Source organism: Scomber japonicus, chromosome 7 (genome assembly GCF_027409825.1).
Source record: "Scomber japonicus isolate fScoJap1 chromosome 7, fScoJap1.pri, whole genome shotgun sequence".
In the NCBI taxonomy this organism is placed as follows: domain Eukaryota; kingdom Metazoa; phylum Chordata; class Actinopteri; order Scombriformes; family Scombridae; genus Scomber; species Scomber japonicus.
The window spans coordinates 16067133-16080565 of NC_070584.1; the positions used below are offsets into that span (position 1 = coordinate 16067133).

Here is a 13433-nt window from a genome sequence, read left to right on the forward strand (position 1 = left end):
GAAACAACAACAACAGGACTACGAATTGGAAAACGAACTAGAAAGTAAGTGAAAATGGTAGTGTTTAATGTCGCTACATGTACTTTTTTCAGCATGTTTGAGGGTGACTTGTCTGTTTCAGCCAACATGGGGATGAGGATCGGAACTGCAGACACTTAAAACACGCTGTTCCGCCCACGGGACGGGTCGTAGGTTGGGAGGTAGCCACAAGTCCTTCTGAATGTTTTAAACACCAACCCTTAAACATATTTATTCATGCCGTACATTGTTAGAAAGCATAGGTTGCCCTGATTCATTCAAGACCACTCACGAATTATATTGGTTGCTCACAGCCGTAATAGTATTCAGCCACTCAGCTAAAGTAAAAACAGCTATTATCTCTACATACCTTCAAAGTCTTCCCTTTATCCACAACGATCATCTTATGACTCAGGACTTTCTGTACAGCTCGCCAAGTATCCATTCTTGTGAAATATGAAATCCGTTTCCATAACATCGAAATACTTTCCTCAATATGTCCATGTATTTAGTCCAACACGTAACGTAATAACACAAATAACAAACCATATACGGTCCCTTTTACGTCTTTTCCTGACCTACACGTACAAGCAACAACAACAACAACGACAGTAATAAGCTGCCGGAACTATGTAGCCGTCAGTTGTTTCCACTCTCGTTAGTGGTCTCCCCGTGTTAGCCGAAGCTAACAATACACCGGCATTCTCCAGTTCAACTTCAAACCTGGGACTACATCGCCTGACCAAATAACGCATTAAAAAGTACATGTAGCGACATTAAACACTACCAAATTAGTATAGAAAAGAAATTTAAAAAATACTTTGCTGACAAGTAGTGGCAAATAATTAATTAAACGTGCAATTGATTCATGAAATGCAGAGATTGATCTTTTAAATTACTTTCTTTACATGTGTACATGTGAATTAATGTAATGAATAAATGCAATTTAAAGTACTTATTGTAAATGGTTCAGTTAGGGCTAACTTTGACTGTCTATAGCGGATCTAGAGATCACATCAACAAGAAGAACAGGCACAATTGTCTTTTGTTATTATTATGCAAAAATTCCTGGATCAATAGTTTTATAATAAGGAAATTTGTTGACAATTCGGGCTATATTGTTCAAGCGTACAACAGTATTACTCACTTGTTGCATGTAGAATAAATTTAAGTTTCCAGGATAAACTAAGTAGTGCTGTGTGCAATATTTACCTGTTTGAATTGAATCAAATCATAATTTGTTGATTCTTGACTATTGAGATGAGTGATGATATCCATACATCATCCATCCATCAATATGACAAACTTTTCCCTGTTTACACATCCGTAACATTAACATTAATTTGGAGCTGTGCTTGTGTCTAATATTCATTCATTCATTAACTGTATTGTAATCTTTTTTTGTTCTCCACCAACTGCTAAGGGAAAAATCTGGCCCTTTAGCTGCAACAGAAAATTCTCCACTATCTTCACAAGCTAGTAACTAACTTTTTCTTGTATTTGGTACTGTGTAAGCAGTGTCCATTGGATTTTAAGAGCTGTGTCAAAAACAGTTGGCTCCTGCTGATGAGAGCCGTTAAACTGGACCACAACAGTAAAGTCGGAGGTCAGAAAACCAAAACAATGATAAAATCACTAAACACTAAATATACATAGAGCTGAGGGGACCTATAGAGTAAGGTAAAAATTCTGCATAGGTTTGCCACTAAGATCGCATCTGATCTATTTGTAATAAAAAAAGAATATGACCTATACCTGCTTTGACTGACCATTTTAGACGCTTCAAGTGTGTGTTTGCGCCTGGTAACACACCTGTTGGGAAGCCTCCCTCAGGGTCAAGCCAATATAACACGCGCAAACTCACAGTCCATGATAAGACACAAAAAGGGGAATAAAACTGACAAAATATGCCTGAAGAAAGCCACAGATAGGATATGACAATAATAAAAAAACACAATAATAATAAAGAGTAATCTCTTATGGATACAAATGGCTAATAAATAGCATAAATCAAAAGCAATGGTCTTGCCAACAGTCCCTAGACAACTCAAATTTATCTCCATACTCTGCTCCTGACTTAAAAGAAAGAGAGAGAAGAGAAAACTGCTAAAAGGGAAAACTGGAGAGGCCATTTAGTGATTTGAGCAGTGAAGCTTCTCCGTTGCCAAGGACATGTAAGAGAGACAGAGAGACTGGGAGTGCCTCTCAATACATCAGATGTCAGGAGTGCTCCCTCCCACTCAGACGAATGGATCTTCTTTTGGAAAGCCCATAAGAGTTAGAGCAATCTAAGGTCGGTGAGCTACACAAAAAACAAAGTAAGAGTCAAAATCAAACAACAAGGCTATATGACTGAAAAATGAGCAATACCGAGTAAAATATTTGTGCAGGGAGAAAGGTGTCAAAAATGTCTAAATTACATTCATATTGATTTAAAGAAAATATCACTTCGACATAAATATCTATTTTCATCCTTGGGCTCCCTCTCTATCTTTGTTTTTTCATCAGAGAGGGAGGCGAGGCAAAGCAGAGAGCTATACTGCGGCAAGCTCAGGCCTCTCGAAGCCACTCGTTTTGAGCATCTGACTTGATTGTAAAAACGTTTCCCTCTTCTTTAATCAATGGAAACTCAACTATCCTGATTCATGGGGCACTCTGGAGTATATAAATATCTTCTGACAAGCCTGACTGTGTTCTCTCCTCCAGACCACCAGCCCACCATCCTCCTAGTGTTCACAATATTCCTAACTCCTTTTTACTTCCTTTTTTTCTTTTCCGCTTCCCAACCATCTGTCTGATTTTATCGCTCTGTCTTAAATATAAGCACTCTAAAGTTTTCTTTGACTATGATTCTAAACTGTCATTTTTTAGAGAGACTGAACAACTGAAACATGGCAAAAAGAGAAAAGATAAGGCCAGACAGATTAAATACAATGTTCAGTGTTGGGAAATTTAAGGAAAAAGGCAAAAAGGGAAAACAATGAATCCTTCATCACCAGTGAACAGTGGAAATATTTTCTTCAACATTTATCCTCATTATCTTCTGGCAGCCTTTTCTGTTTAATTTTTTTCCCTTATCTCAACAATAGAGCAAAGATTTCTTCATCAATTTCCATTACTGAGGGGTGATTCAAAATCTGCAAAGCAAATCCATGAAGTGCTTGAGAGATTCAATAGATGCTATGATGCTATATTAAATCAGACAGAGTGTTGTCATGACACATAGACACAGCACTGCATTACTTTTAACTTATGATAAGTCGCTGTCCAGTGAAAAATATGTATCTCCAAACCCAGCCATCTAAAATTCTTCAGATAAACTGAAGAATTAAGTGTTCCTTTATGGTTTAAGAACATTATCCCACTTCTTAAGCTACGTAAACCATTTAAAACCCCATTGGATTATTCTAAAAATGCATAGTCACACACCTGAAAACAAGTCTGTTTTTTTTTTTTTTTTAGCTCATGAAAAGTTGATGTAATCAGAATCATCAGAGAAGGAAGCATCCACAGAGATGTAAATATATTGATGTAAATCACAGTTTTACTTTAAGAAAGGGAACAACTGTAATTTATGATCTAGTTACCATCCTGTGTCTCTACTTAATGGAGACATAAAATTGTAAATCAAGGTTCCTGGTCTGCATCTTGAGTCGGTACTGTCTAATTTAATCCACCAGGCTTTGTTAAACAAAGATTTGCATTTGCATCAGACAGCTTTTACATGTTATGTGCAGCACTGTCTGTTGATGCTGAGAAAGCATTTGACAGATTTGAATAGCAATATTTATGGTATACAAGGAAAAATATGGAATTTGGAAATAGGTTTATTGATATGATCAAAGTACTGTATCACAACCCAACAGCAAGAGAACAGACATGCATGTCCTGTGTCAGAGCTACTTCAACTCTTGAACCTCTAAATCAGGAACACCCAAGAGGTGAACTATATTAAGTTGAGCAAGACATATCATAAACTGTCTCTAAATGCAGATTATTTATCATTATATCTTGATAATGTGCCGCAATACTTGCCAGCAGTGCATCTACGCAGTAAGTTTAAGGCTATCTCAGGTAACAAGATCATTTTAAACAAATTAATTTTCAATTCATACCTTTTCAATTAATATGGCTTTAAAAATGCTCACAAACATAAATCAATCTCTTATGTACTAATAGCCATAAACTGCAATATGTACCTATGGTGTCCCCTTGAATCAAGCCTTGTCACTTCATCATTTGTTGCATTTAATGACTGTTGTAAATTCAACACTTGGTTTTGTCTCTTGCCTGTATACAAAAATACAAGACAAACTTAATAGTCCTGTTGGGTCTGTTGCTATATGCTATGATTTGAATGTAAATGATCAGAGAATCGAATAATATTACTTCAATAATTAATTAATCACTTAACTATAAATGAATCCAAAGATTTTACTTAACACAGAGAAAAAGGTGCCAATTAAGAATAATTTCAACTTGTATCTGATGTGTTCAAAAATCAGTATACATGCATATAATGTGGGAATGCTCAAAGGTGTACTGGTTTTGGATTCAAATGGCCTCAATCCTCTTGGACATGTCGAATAGTTCTGCACACTGTCTTATCACAAATTTTTTTTTTTTGACATTTTAAAAATCAATTGTTTCCACAGAACAGCAACAATTATCTAATGAATATCTGGCCACAGGTGAGTATTTATTCCTGTGAATTACTACAGTAGTTTAGTAGTGTGTCCGATTTCACACTAGATGACTAACCATGGTCATCCCAGCAATAACGAATGATCTTTAAACAGAGGGGTCTCTAAACGGAAAACTTCACATTGTATTTTGGTAATGAAAATACGGTGAGAAAATGAGAGGGAGTGAATCAGAATGATAACAGTGAAACAGATTAACAAATACAAATACAACACCTAAAATTACTTAGAGACATCTGATGACATGTGAGAGAAGCTGGTCTTGTTCCCTCAGCATTTGTTATGTTGATGTAAGTAGGTGTAGGTGTGACATGCTTATGTAATGTCTGACTTTCGTACTGTAGTTTAACAATCTGTGACATGATACACATGTGAGGTTGGCAACTCACAAAAGGAAAAGTTTAATGACTCTTTCTAGTCTGCAATATAAGTTGGATTGTATTGACCGAATTGATTGTAAAGCCAGATGAGTCTATGAGTTGTGCTTATCAATGGACCCCATTAAACATTTGTCACCCCTGGGGAATTTCTTTGACCATGCAAGCCATTGTCAGCAGATAGCAGTCTGACTAATCAATGAGTGCTTAATTACATCTGGTGCACGGTCCAGAGGTGCAGTAAAACAATACGCCCGCACTGTCAGTGTCATCCTTTGTAGAGACAGATGGTACATTAGTCAGCGACATTGTGAGGATGCGTTCACAAAAGAATTTGGGACTTAGCTCAAAATGTCAACATTTGGAGTATGTGACGAAACAAATGTGACAAGACGAGATAAGAATGTCATTTGGATTTCACTCTAAAAAACAATGAGGGTTCTCCTATCCCTTTCAGGAATCTTTGCCTCTTGACACAATACACTTTAACAGGCCAAGACTTAATGTTTACAGATGAACAAAGTCTTGAATTCTCTACAGTGATTTTACAGTCCTAAATAGCATAAACAGATGATGAAGTAAAAGTATTTAAATATTGGGGGATCATATGTGGAAATATGCATATTCCTTACACCATCCAATCAATGAAAGCAATCATAATGCTGAATTTCTACTAAACACTGCATTGTCAAGGTCATCGTCATACTGTATGTTATCTTTAGGCAAAGAAGTCAAAAAAGGTTTTTTATAGTTTAGAAAGTCTGTCAGAGGACCTGTTGGCTGGGCCACCTACTGTATCTGTAGGCCATCACTGGCTTGATCAGCAGAGGGCTGGCAATATAGTGAATTAAGCCTCATCTAAATGTAAATGAGTTTTTATACCTTTGGCAAACAGCTTACATAACAAGTGTCTATTTTAATAAATCAATTAGATTTTATTCTGTGCTATACTAACACAACAAAATAAAATCTGTGCTTTATAAAAATGTACATGGGATGCAGATAGCTGACGACCAAAGAAAGGAAAAAGAGCTCTGCACACAGCCTCACTGAGTTATAGGTCTGCATAAATTTCAAATGAAAATGTCTCCTTGAAATACCGTGTTTCGGCAATTCAATCTGGTTTGAGAGGAGCAAAATAGGCATAGGCTGTCATAGAGGACCATTTCAACAGCTTTGAGAAATATACATGCCTATGCAACATGCAATACATGTGGCAGGAACTCAGTAGTCTCCAATTTCCTTCCTGTCATTGACATCATGCTGAATGTATGAAAAACAGCGGCTCATTTTATAAGCCTCACTGATACTTTGGGTGAGCTTACTGTCTTATCATTCCAATATGGACACTAAATCTACTGTAAACACATTAAAGTAGTTAGGTGAACCTAAAAATCTTTTGTTGTTTTAAATCCTCTACCTAAAATAAGAGTTGGTGAGTGAACAGACCGAGCTGTTTTCTACACTATACGTAGAAACATTACCATTGGCATAGCATTGCAATCACTGGCATGACAAACATCAAGTTTTTAGCTATGCTAGCAGCATGGCTCTAGGGATGTGAATGTTGGTCAGTCAGTCAGTCCATCACTTTGGTCCATGATAGATCGCTATGTCATTTTGTTTACAAAATCATGGGCCCAGAGGATGAATCCTACTGAATCTGGTCAACCCCTGACATTTCCACCATGAAAGCTGGCATTTATGGTTCAAAGTGAAATATATTAAAGTATTAAATGGATTGCTATGAAAGTTACAACAGATATGAGTCCCTAAAGGAACAACTTAGACTTCTTCTAACACCACTATATGCATTTTAGTTCTTTTATTGAAACATTTTGACAACTATTGGATAGATTGTTAGTCTAATGTGGTCCACACGTTCATGGTCACCAGATGATGATAATATATTTAATCTCCTGACATATCATCCAACGCCATCACTGGGTTAAATTTTTACCTATACTTTGCTATAGTTCCAAATATGTGCAAAATGAATGGCATTCCCATCAGTCTCAGCTGTATTTTCTATTTAGTGATGGTGAACATCGTAAGCATTATGCCTGCTATACATCAACACATAAGCATTATCATTTAGCTCTGACACAACATCACTGAGCCTCGACCATGGTTGCAGACTCGTAATCTTGTTATCCTCGTAATCTTGTCACATTTAACGTAAAGTGCTGTTCATAACTGTTATGAATACTCAAATTAATCTCCTAATAAAACTTCCACTGACCAAACATTAATTTATTCTGCCAATATTGGACTGTTTCTTTTTCAAACCTTAAAAAAAGCAGGTTTTTTGTTTAATTAAAAAGAAGTAATAATGAAAATAAAGAATATGTGCATTTTTGCTTTGTAAAAATGTATGTTCATATTATGCCAACATTACATAATCATTTGATAAAACAGTGGGGTTTTATTTACTGTTCCCATTCATACCATCTACATAAATCACAAAAAAGTTTTTTTATGAAGCTACCCTAAATTTACATAAAGCAAGTGGGGTTGTTAAAATCCTAATGTATTCATCTACTTACACATTTCTTTTCTTTTTTTTTTTGCTTTTCTCTGCTTGCATATATGGTAAAATGATCACTGTATTGATGACATATGGATGATCACAGAGAAGTAGATTACGCTGCAGAAGTGGTTTGGGGAGTTACTTTTTTTCGCCATAAATTTGTTACCACTACTTCCATGAAAGAATAACCTAAGTGAACAAGTTTGCAATAATTTGAAAACTATCAGAGGATGATAATAGATTGGTACAAGTTAGACATAAATACAAATATAGTATAGCTACTCTAAAACTGATATACACTAAAACAAAGACTCACTTTAAAGTAAGACGGACAAAATCAGCGATGCGTCAATGACACAGAAATAAGGCAATTATTTGATATTAGCTGACAAACATCAATTCACCCCTCATTCTAACTTTAGTAAGGCATTTACTGGAAAGATATTAATATCAATTCCATAAATCATTAAGGAGATACATCTGGAGCCAGAGACACTGGTATGTTAGCTGATCTCTGTGTGGGAGGTCACTCCCCATTAATCAATGTCTAAGCTCCTCGGGCCATGTCATCTGGGGGAAAAAGCTAATTTATAAAAAGGGCAATCACTACAGGATATCTCAGCACAATCCTCCTAATGTAACATGTTAAGATCTTTACATACCGCTTCTATATTTGTGCACTCACCGTCACATGCCTCTTGTCTACTGTGTACAAAACTGTGGATTAGGTTTCCTATTTCCTTATCTATCCCTTTACATGCCAATACAAGATTGGTTTTCCTCTTTTAAATTAATAAGTACATTGGGACATGTGACAGCTGCAACAAAACCATACCTATTTCCGTATGATCAGCTGACCTCTAGCTCTTTGAAAATCAAGTCAATCAGAAACAATACAGTTGTAAAAATCAACTTTGGAAGACAAAGTTGACAATGACACCAAGGCCAGACATCAAAAAGTAAACAGGGTGAAGTTAAAGCTTATCTCAGCCTGCAGAAACCAAAATGGGCTTGTCTGTGGAAATATGAAATCTGAGTGCCGTCTGAACCTAATCTCCACACAGAGATTCAGTCCCAGAGAGGCCTGCTGATTCCCTGATTTACTCTGCCTACTTGTGTGCTTGAGTATGTGCCTGTGTGTGGGTATAACCAACTGACCTTGTCAGTGGCGAAAAAGTACTTTATTTTCATTGTTGTGCTATTCAGCTCTCAGAAAAAGTGAAAAAAAGAACATTAATACACTGGAGAATATTAACTTCATCTTACATGTCACCCTTTATCTTTTTAACAAGGCTGGTGCTACGACTCTACCAATGTCTATGAAAAGTTGGTCAGTCAGTCCAGTGTGTGATAGAGTATGTAGCATACTGCATAATGCACAGAGAGTATATATTTATATGTATATAGACAATGAGTAAAAGCTTAAACACCAACACTATACTGTGCATGTCCAGACACAGACACATACTGTATATACCTATATGTACTGTATATACATTAAGTAACACATAACAGTACCGTGGAAAGCGTCTGTGAGAAAATAACTCCTTAACACCTGCTCAAAGGCCCCTGCACTGACTTGTAGTTATTCATCATAAAGATTTTAAGATCTCAGCCCTTGTCTATAAATCTTTATATGGACTCATCTCTGACAATACTATTGCCAAGACATGTCATGTCCCTGACAAGGCTCCCAATCTGCAGACTCACAGTTAGTTACTAAAAACTCACACATCCTGGAAGAGTTATGAACAAAACTATTATTATTATAATTATTATCATTATCATTATCAGTAGTAGTAGCAGTATTTCTTAGATTACTGTACATAGTGGTAGTAGTATTAGTTGGGACTTATGTCTTTATTCAAAAATACTGGTGAAAATAGATGAGCACCATCTTGTTTATTCTCAGCCTCAACAAATACACCATATCTAATTAACAAAGATTGTGGGCTGGAACATGTACTCTGATAAGGTTGAATAAACCAGTGGTTCTCAAACGTTTTCACATCAAGGAACTCTAAACTGACACAGATTACACCACAAACCCGCCATCTGATAAAATGTTTGCCTTTTAGATGTTTTATTACAAAAAGTGTGTGACTGACAAAGTCATGCATTCTTTCATTGTGTTACTATGGAAGGAATTATAGTGGAAAAAAACATTCCCCTTTTTGCTGGGGATCCCCTGGAACCCCTTAAAGGATCCTGGTGGTCCCCAACCCCCACAGAACCACTATGATGATCAAGATGGTATTCATCCATGTGAAGATTTTAAATTTTAAAAGGGCATTAATGTCAGCTTTGAATAGGCAGCCGATGCAATGAGGCTCGAATTTGTGTTCTGCAGTCAAACATATTAGATCTGCCTGTAATGAGAATTCTAGCAAGGTTATTTTCAACAAGCTGGAGGTGTTTCATGGAAACTTTAGGCCAGAGTGGGTGGCATTATAATAATCCAGTTTTGATTAAACAAAAGATTGTGTCAGAGTTTTTGTATCAGAGACTAAAAGGATGAGATGGACCTTAGAGTGCAGGAGTGCAATTTTTGTAATATGAGATGAATCACACAGAGAAAACAGATGCTGCAAAATTATACATCAATCAAGGTTATTGGTAATGTGTGAAAATAGCTATGTGTCCGACTAGAGGAACAGTTAAGGTATCAATCTCACTGAATCGTGGGCATGAACACAGTGCTACTTTCTTGGTCTATGAATATTTCAAATATCAAATATGGTAGCCCTGTCAAACATGTCACACATGTTACACATTTCTTCTAGTTCTACATAGCAAACGGATCCTCACATTCAAAGGTTTTCAAGAATGCTCCACCAGAACATTTTGTTTATAATTGTTATTTTCTCGTGTTTTCATTGACACATGGGAAACCTTGATTTTGTGACTGACAAAAGTCTAGATCAGATCTATAAAATCTATCTCAGGTTGTGGAAAGGTCCTTGCACCACAATCATGCACTGGACCATTGCATGATGACCAAGTATGAAAGAAATTAGGTCCCAAAAAAATATAAAAAACATGGATTACTACTTTAGCTCCAGACATACCAATGTGTTTTTTTTTAGTTTACTACTCACCACTCTCAAAGCAAGCATCAAAAACCAGATGCCCTTTTCGCGGAGCTCCTGAGTACCCTGGTGGGCTCACCATCAGCTTGTTCACATTCCCCACCAAGGCATCCTCTCCTCCAGCTTCACTGCCTGGAGAACAAGTGCAGTATGTAAGAACATGTTAAGTCTCACTTCACCCAAAGGTGTAAAAATGTGTTAGATAGGCTAACTTAATTTCAATTGAAGTACAATATTTACAATCAGGATTTCAACAGTCCTTGGCTTGTAGAAGATCTATCAATAAGTCTGAATTGTTTGTTTTTTTTGTTGTCCACAAAACCCTGTGCTATCATGCATGACCCTGTGCCCCCAATAAATCCAAGGTAAAACTGTACTAACATCAATAAAACTGACTCCTTAGAAAGAGTTTGGTATGCATATATCCTATTTTTCAAATAGAGAAACAAAGCCTTACATAAACTTATAATACAACATGCTTGTTGTTTTACCACAAGGTGTCTGATGCTATATATCACAAAATACACTCTGCTCTAATTGTAATTGTATATTTGTAAAGCAAAAGTTAATAAATACCTTAATTACCACTGCTGTATGGTACGATGATTTCAAATAGAGTAGGCCTAATTTAACATTCGTGTACACTAACATTACAAACTGTTTATTTTGCAATGACAATCCAATTTCATAAAGCACAACAATATGTATTTGGTCACTTATTAATCAGTGCATATGCAACATTACTGGAATTAAATGCAATTCAATTCCTTAAAATATAATGTAACAGTCTCTGCACCTCAGTTATAGTTTTTGAGCAATTAAAGAGCTAATTAGCCTGCCTTTTTTTACCATATTGATGGTAATTAAAAAAGGCATCCACATGATAAGATATAGAATTTGAGTTATTGTTACTAGATGGGAAAAAATCAGCACTCAAAATGTGAGCCATTTCACATTTTTTTACAAACATAACCAAAGTGAATAAATGTTGCAGTAAATCACAAAACAACATTTAGCCTAACTTAGTGTTAGTCATGTAATTACAGACCTGTCAATTAATTTGGGCTGTGTTGTTGGTAGCATTTAACTTGCTTTATGTTTGCATTTGTCACGAATTGTGGCTCTAATTGAAGTGGCCAGCGGTCACATAGGTATGCAAGTTAGGTAAACATGAAGCAGCTTCACATACCAACAGCTAGCTCACTACTCCAGGTAAAAGCTAGCTAGCAGATACTCATTGCGAATACACCTGCACTACTGTTCGTCCTTACAGCGAATTAGTCAAAGTTATTGCATGTTATATATATTATATGTGCAGTATGACGGGCTAACGTCGGTAGCAGCAAAGCTAGCCCATAACAGGCTGGTGACATGAGTCTTGTTTACATCCATGTACCTGCTAGCTACAAGCTTAGCACACTACACACATAAACGTCAATATAAAGACACGCAGCAGGCTCGAGACACGAAGCCACTGTCTGACAGACACGTGGGCACCACGCGACGCCTTCTGCGTGTATAGCAATAAAGAAGAAGCCAGGTAAGGCTCATATTTACGCACCAGTCTCGACGTCTCTAACTGTGCTCTCCTCCATCTTCCTTTCCTGTCTGTCCACACAGCAGCCGACGCTCTCTCTGTGTTGCCACGGCAACGAAGCAGGAGGCAGAGGGAGAGGCGCTGTCCTTTCCATCAGTGCTGAGCAGGCTGCACACATACAAAGCATTAGTTCACATATACAGTGCATATGGGGAAGTATGTAAATGTATTTGTCGAGTTTTATGCACAAAAATACCTGAATAATAACAGACACATTGATATCCATTTATGCACTTACATTTAAGTGCAAAAATAATTGAATAAAGAAAATGTATTACCCAATCTATTGAGAAAAAACACATATAGGTTACTAAAAGTGCTTTTGTCTATGTCTGAAAATCATATTTCACAAACAGAACTGAAAAGTATCCAATTAATAGTTATTATAATTAACAGTTATTATAATAGAAAGAAAACATACTTTGGTTCTTTATATTATAGGTCTAGACTTAACAGTAAACTCGGAATGACTTCCAATACATAGCCTCTACACTGTAATCAGTAAATTTGTTCACTCCTCAGTTTTATTTCAGCCACACCTGCATTTTTAATGGTATTTACAAAGAAAAAAAGTCAATCATTGCAGGCAGCGACCAGAGATTCTGAATTATCCTGCAGATTGATTAAAGCTGGAGGTTTTCTAGACAATTGGAGCATAGATGTCATCAAGGCCAATCAAGCCTGGCCCTATTCCTTTCCCATTACAAAGGCTGCACCTGATTAAGTACATCAAATGAGCAGCCGCACAACTCCTGGAGCAAGAGGCATACAGGCTGCTGCTAATTTTCAGGTTATAAGCTGTGTGTAACAGGACCAAATGAATAAGACCAGGGATAGGGCAATGATTTTTCTCTCTGTGTGTGATCTGTATTTGATGGCAAGCATCAACAGGCCGCTGAGTAGATAGGTCGGACTGATTATTTCTCAGATGACCGGAAGAGAATACAGGGCTGCTGTGTAATATTTCGTTAAAATTGAAAATTGAATAGCTGTCCTCCATGCTATGTCATTTCTTTAACACTATGCCAATTAAAGAGCTCTATGGTGGTACAATCATTCATTTTCAAGAGGGAGATTGAAATTGAATTATGGGGCATGAGGAGAATGAATTAGATACGC

The 13433-nt window shown here is 36.6% G+C and overlaps 1 protein-coding gene across 1 annotated transcript in view; it reads right to left on the bottom strand.

Moving 5' to 3' along the window:
* The window catches only part of agbl4 (AGBL carboxypeptidase 4), a 278157-nt gene extending 265845 nt beyond the window's left edge, over positions 1-12312 (bottom strand). The window contains exons 1-2 of the mRNA XM_053322965.1: positions 12279-12312; positions 10727-10849 (exon numbers count right to left, since the gene is read on the bottom strand). Of these exons, the coding sequence (XP_053178940.1) occupies positions 10727-10849; positions 12279-12312 (157 nt within the window). The remainder of the gene's footprint in view (positions 1-10726; positions 10850-12278) is intronic.
* Positions 12313-13433: the final 1121 nt, after the last annotated feature.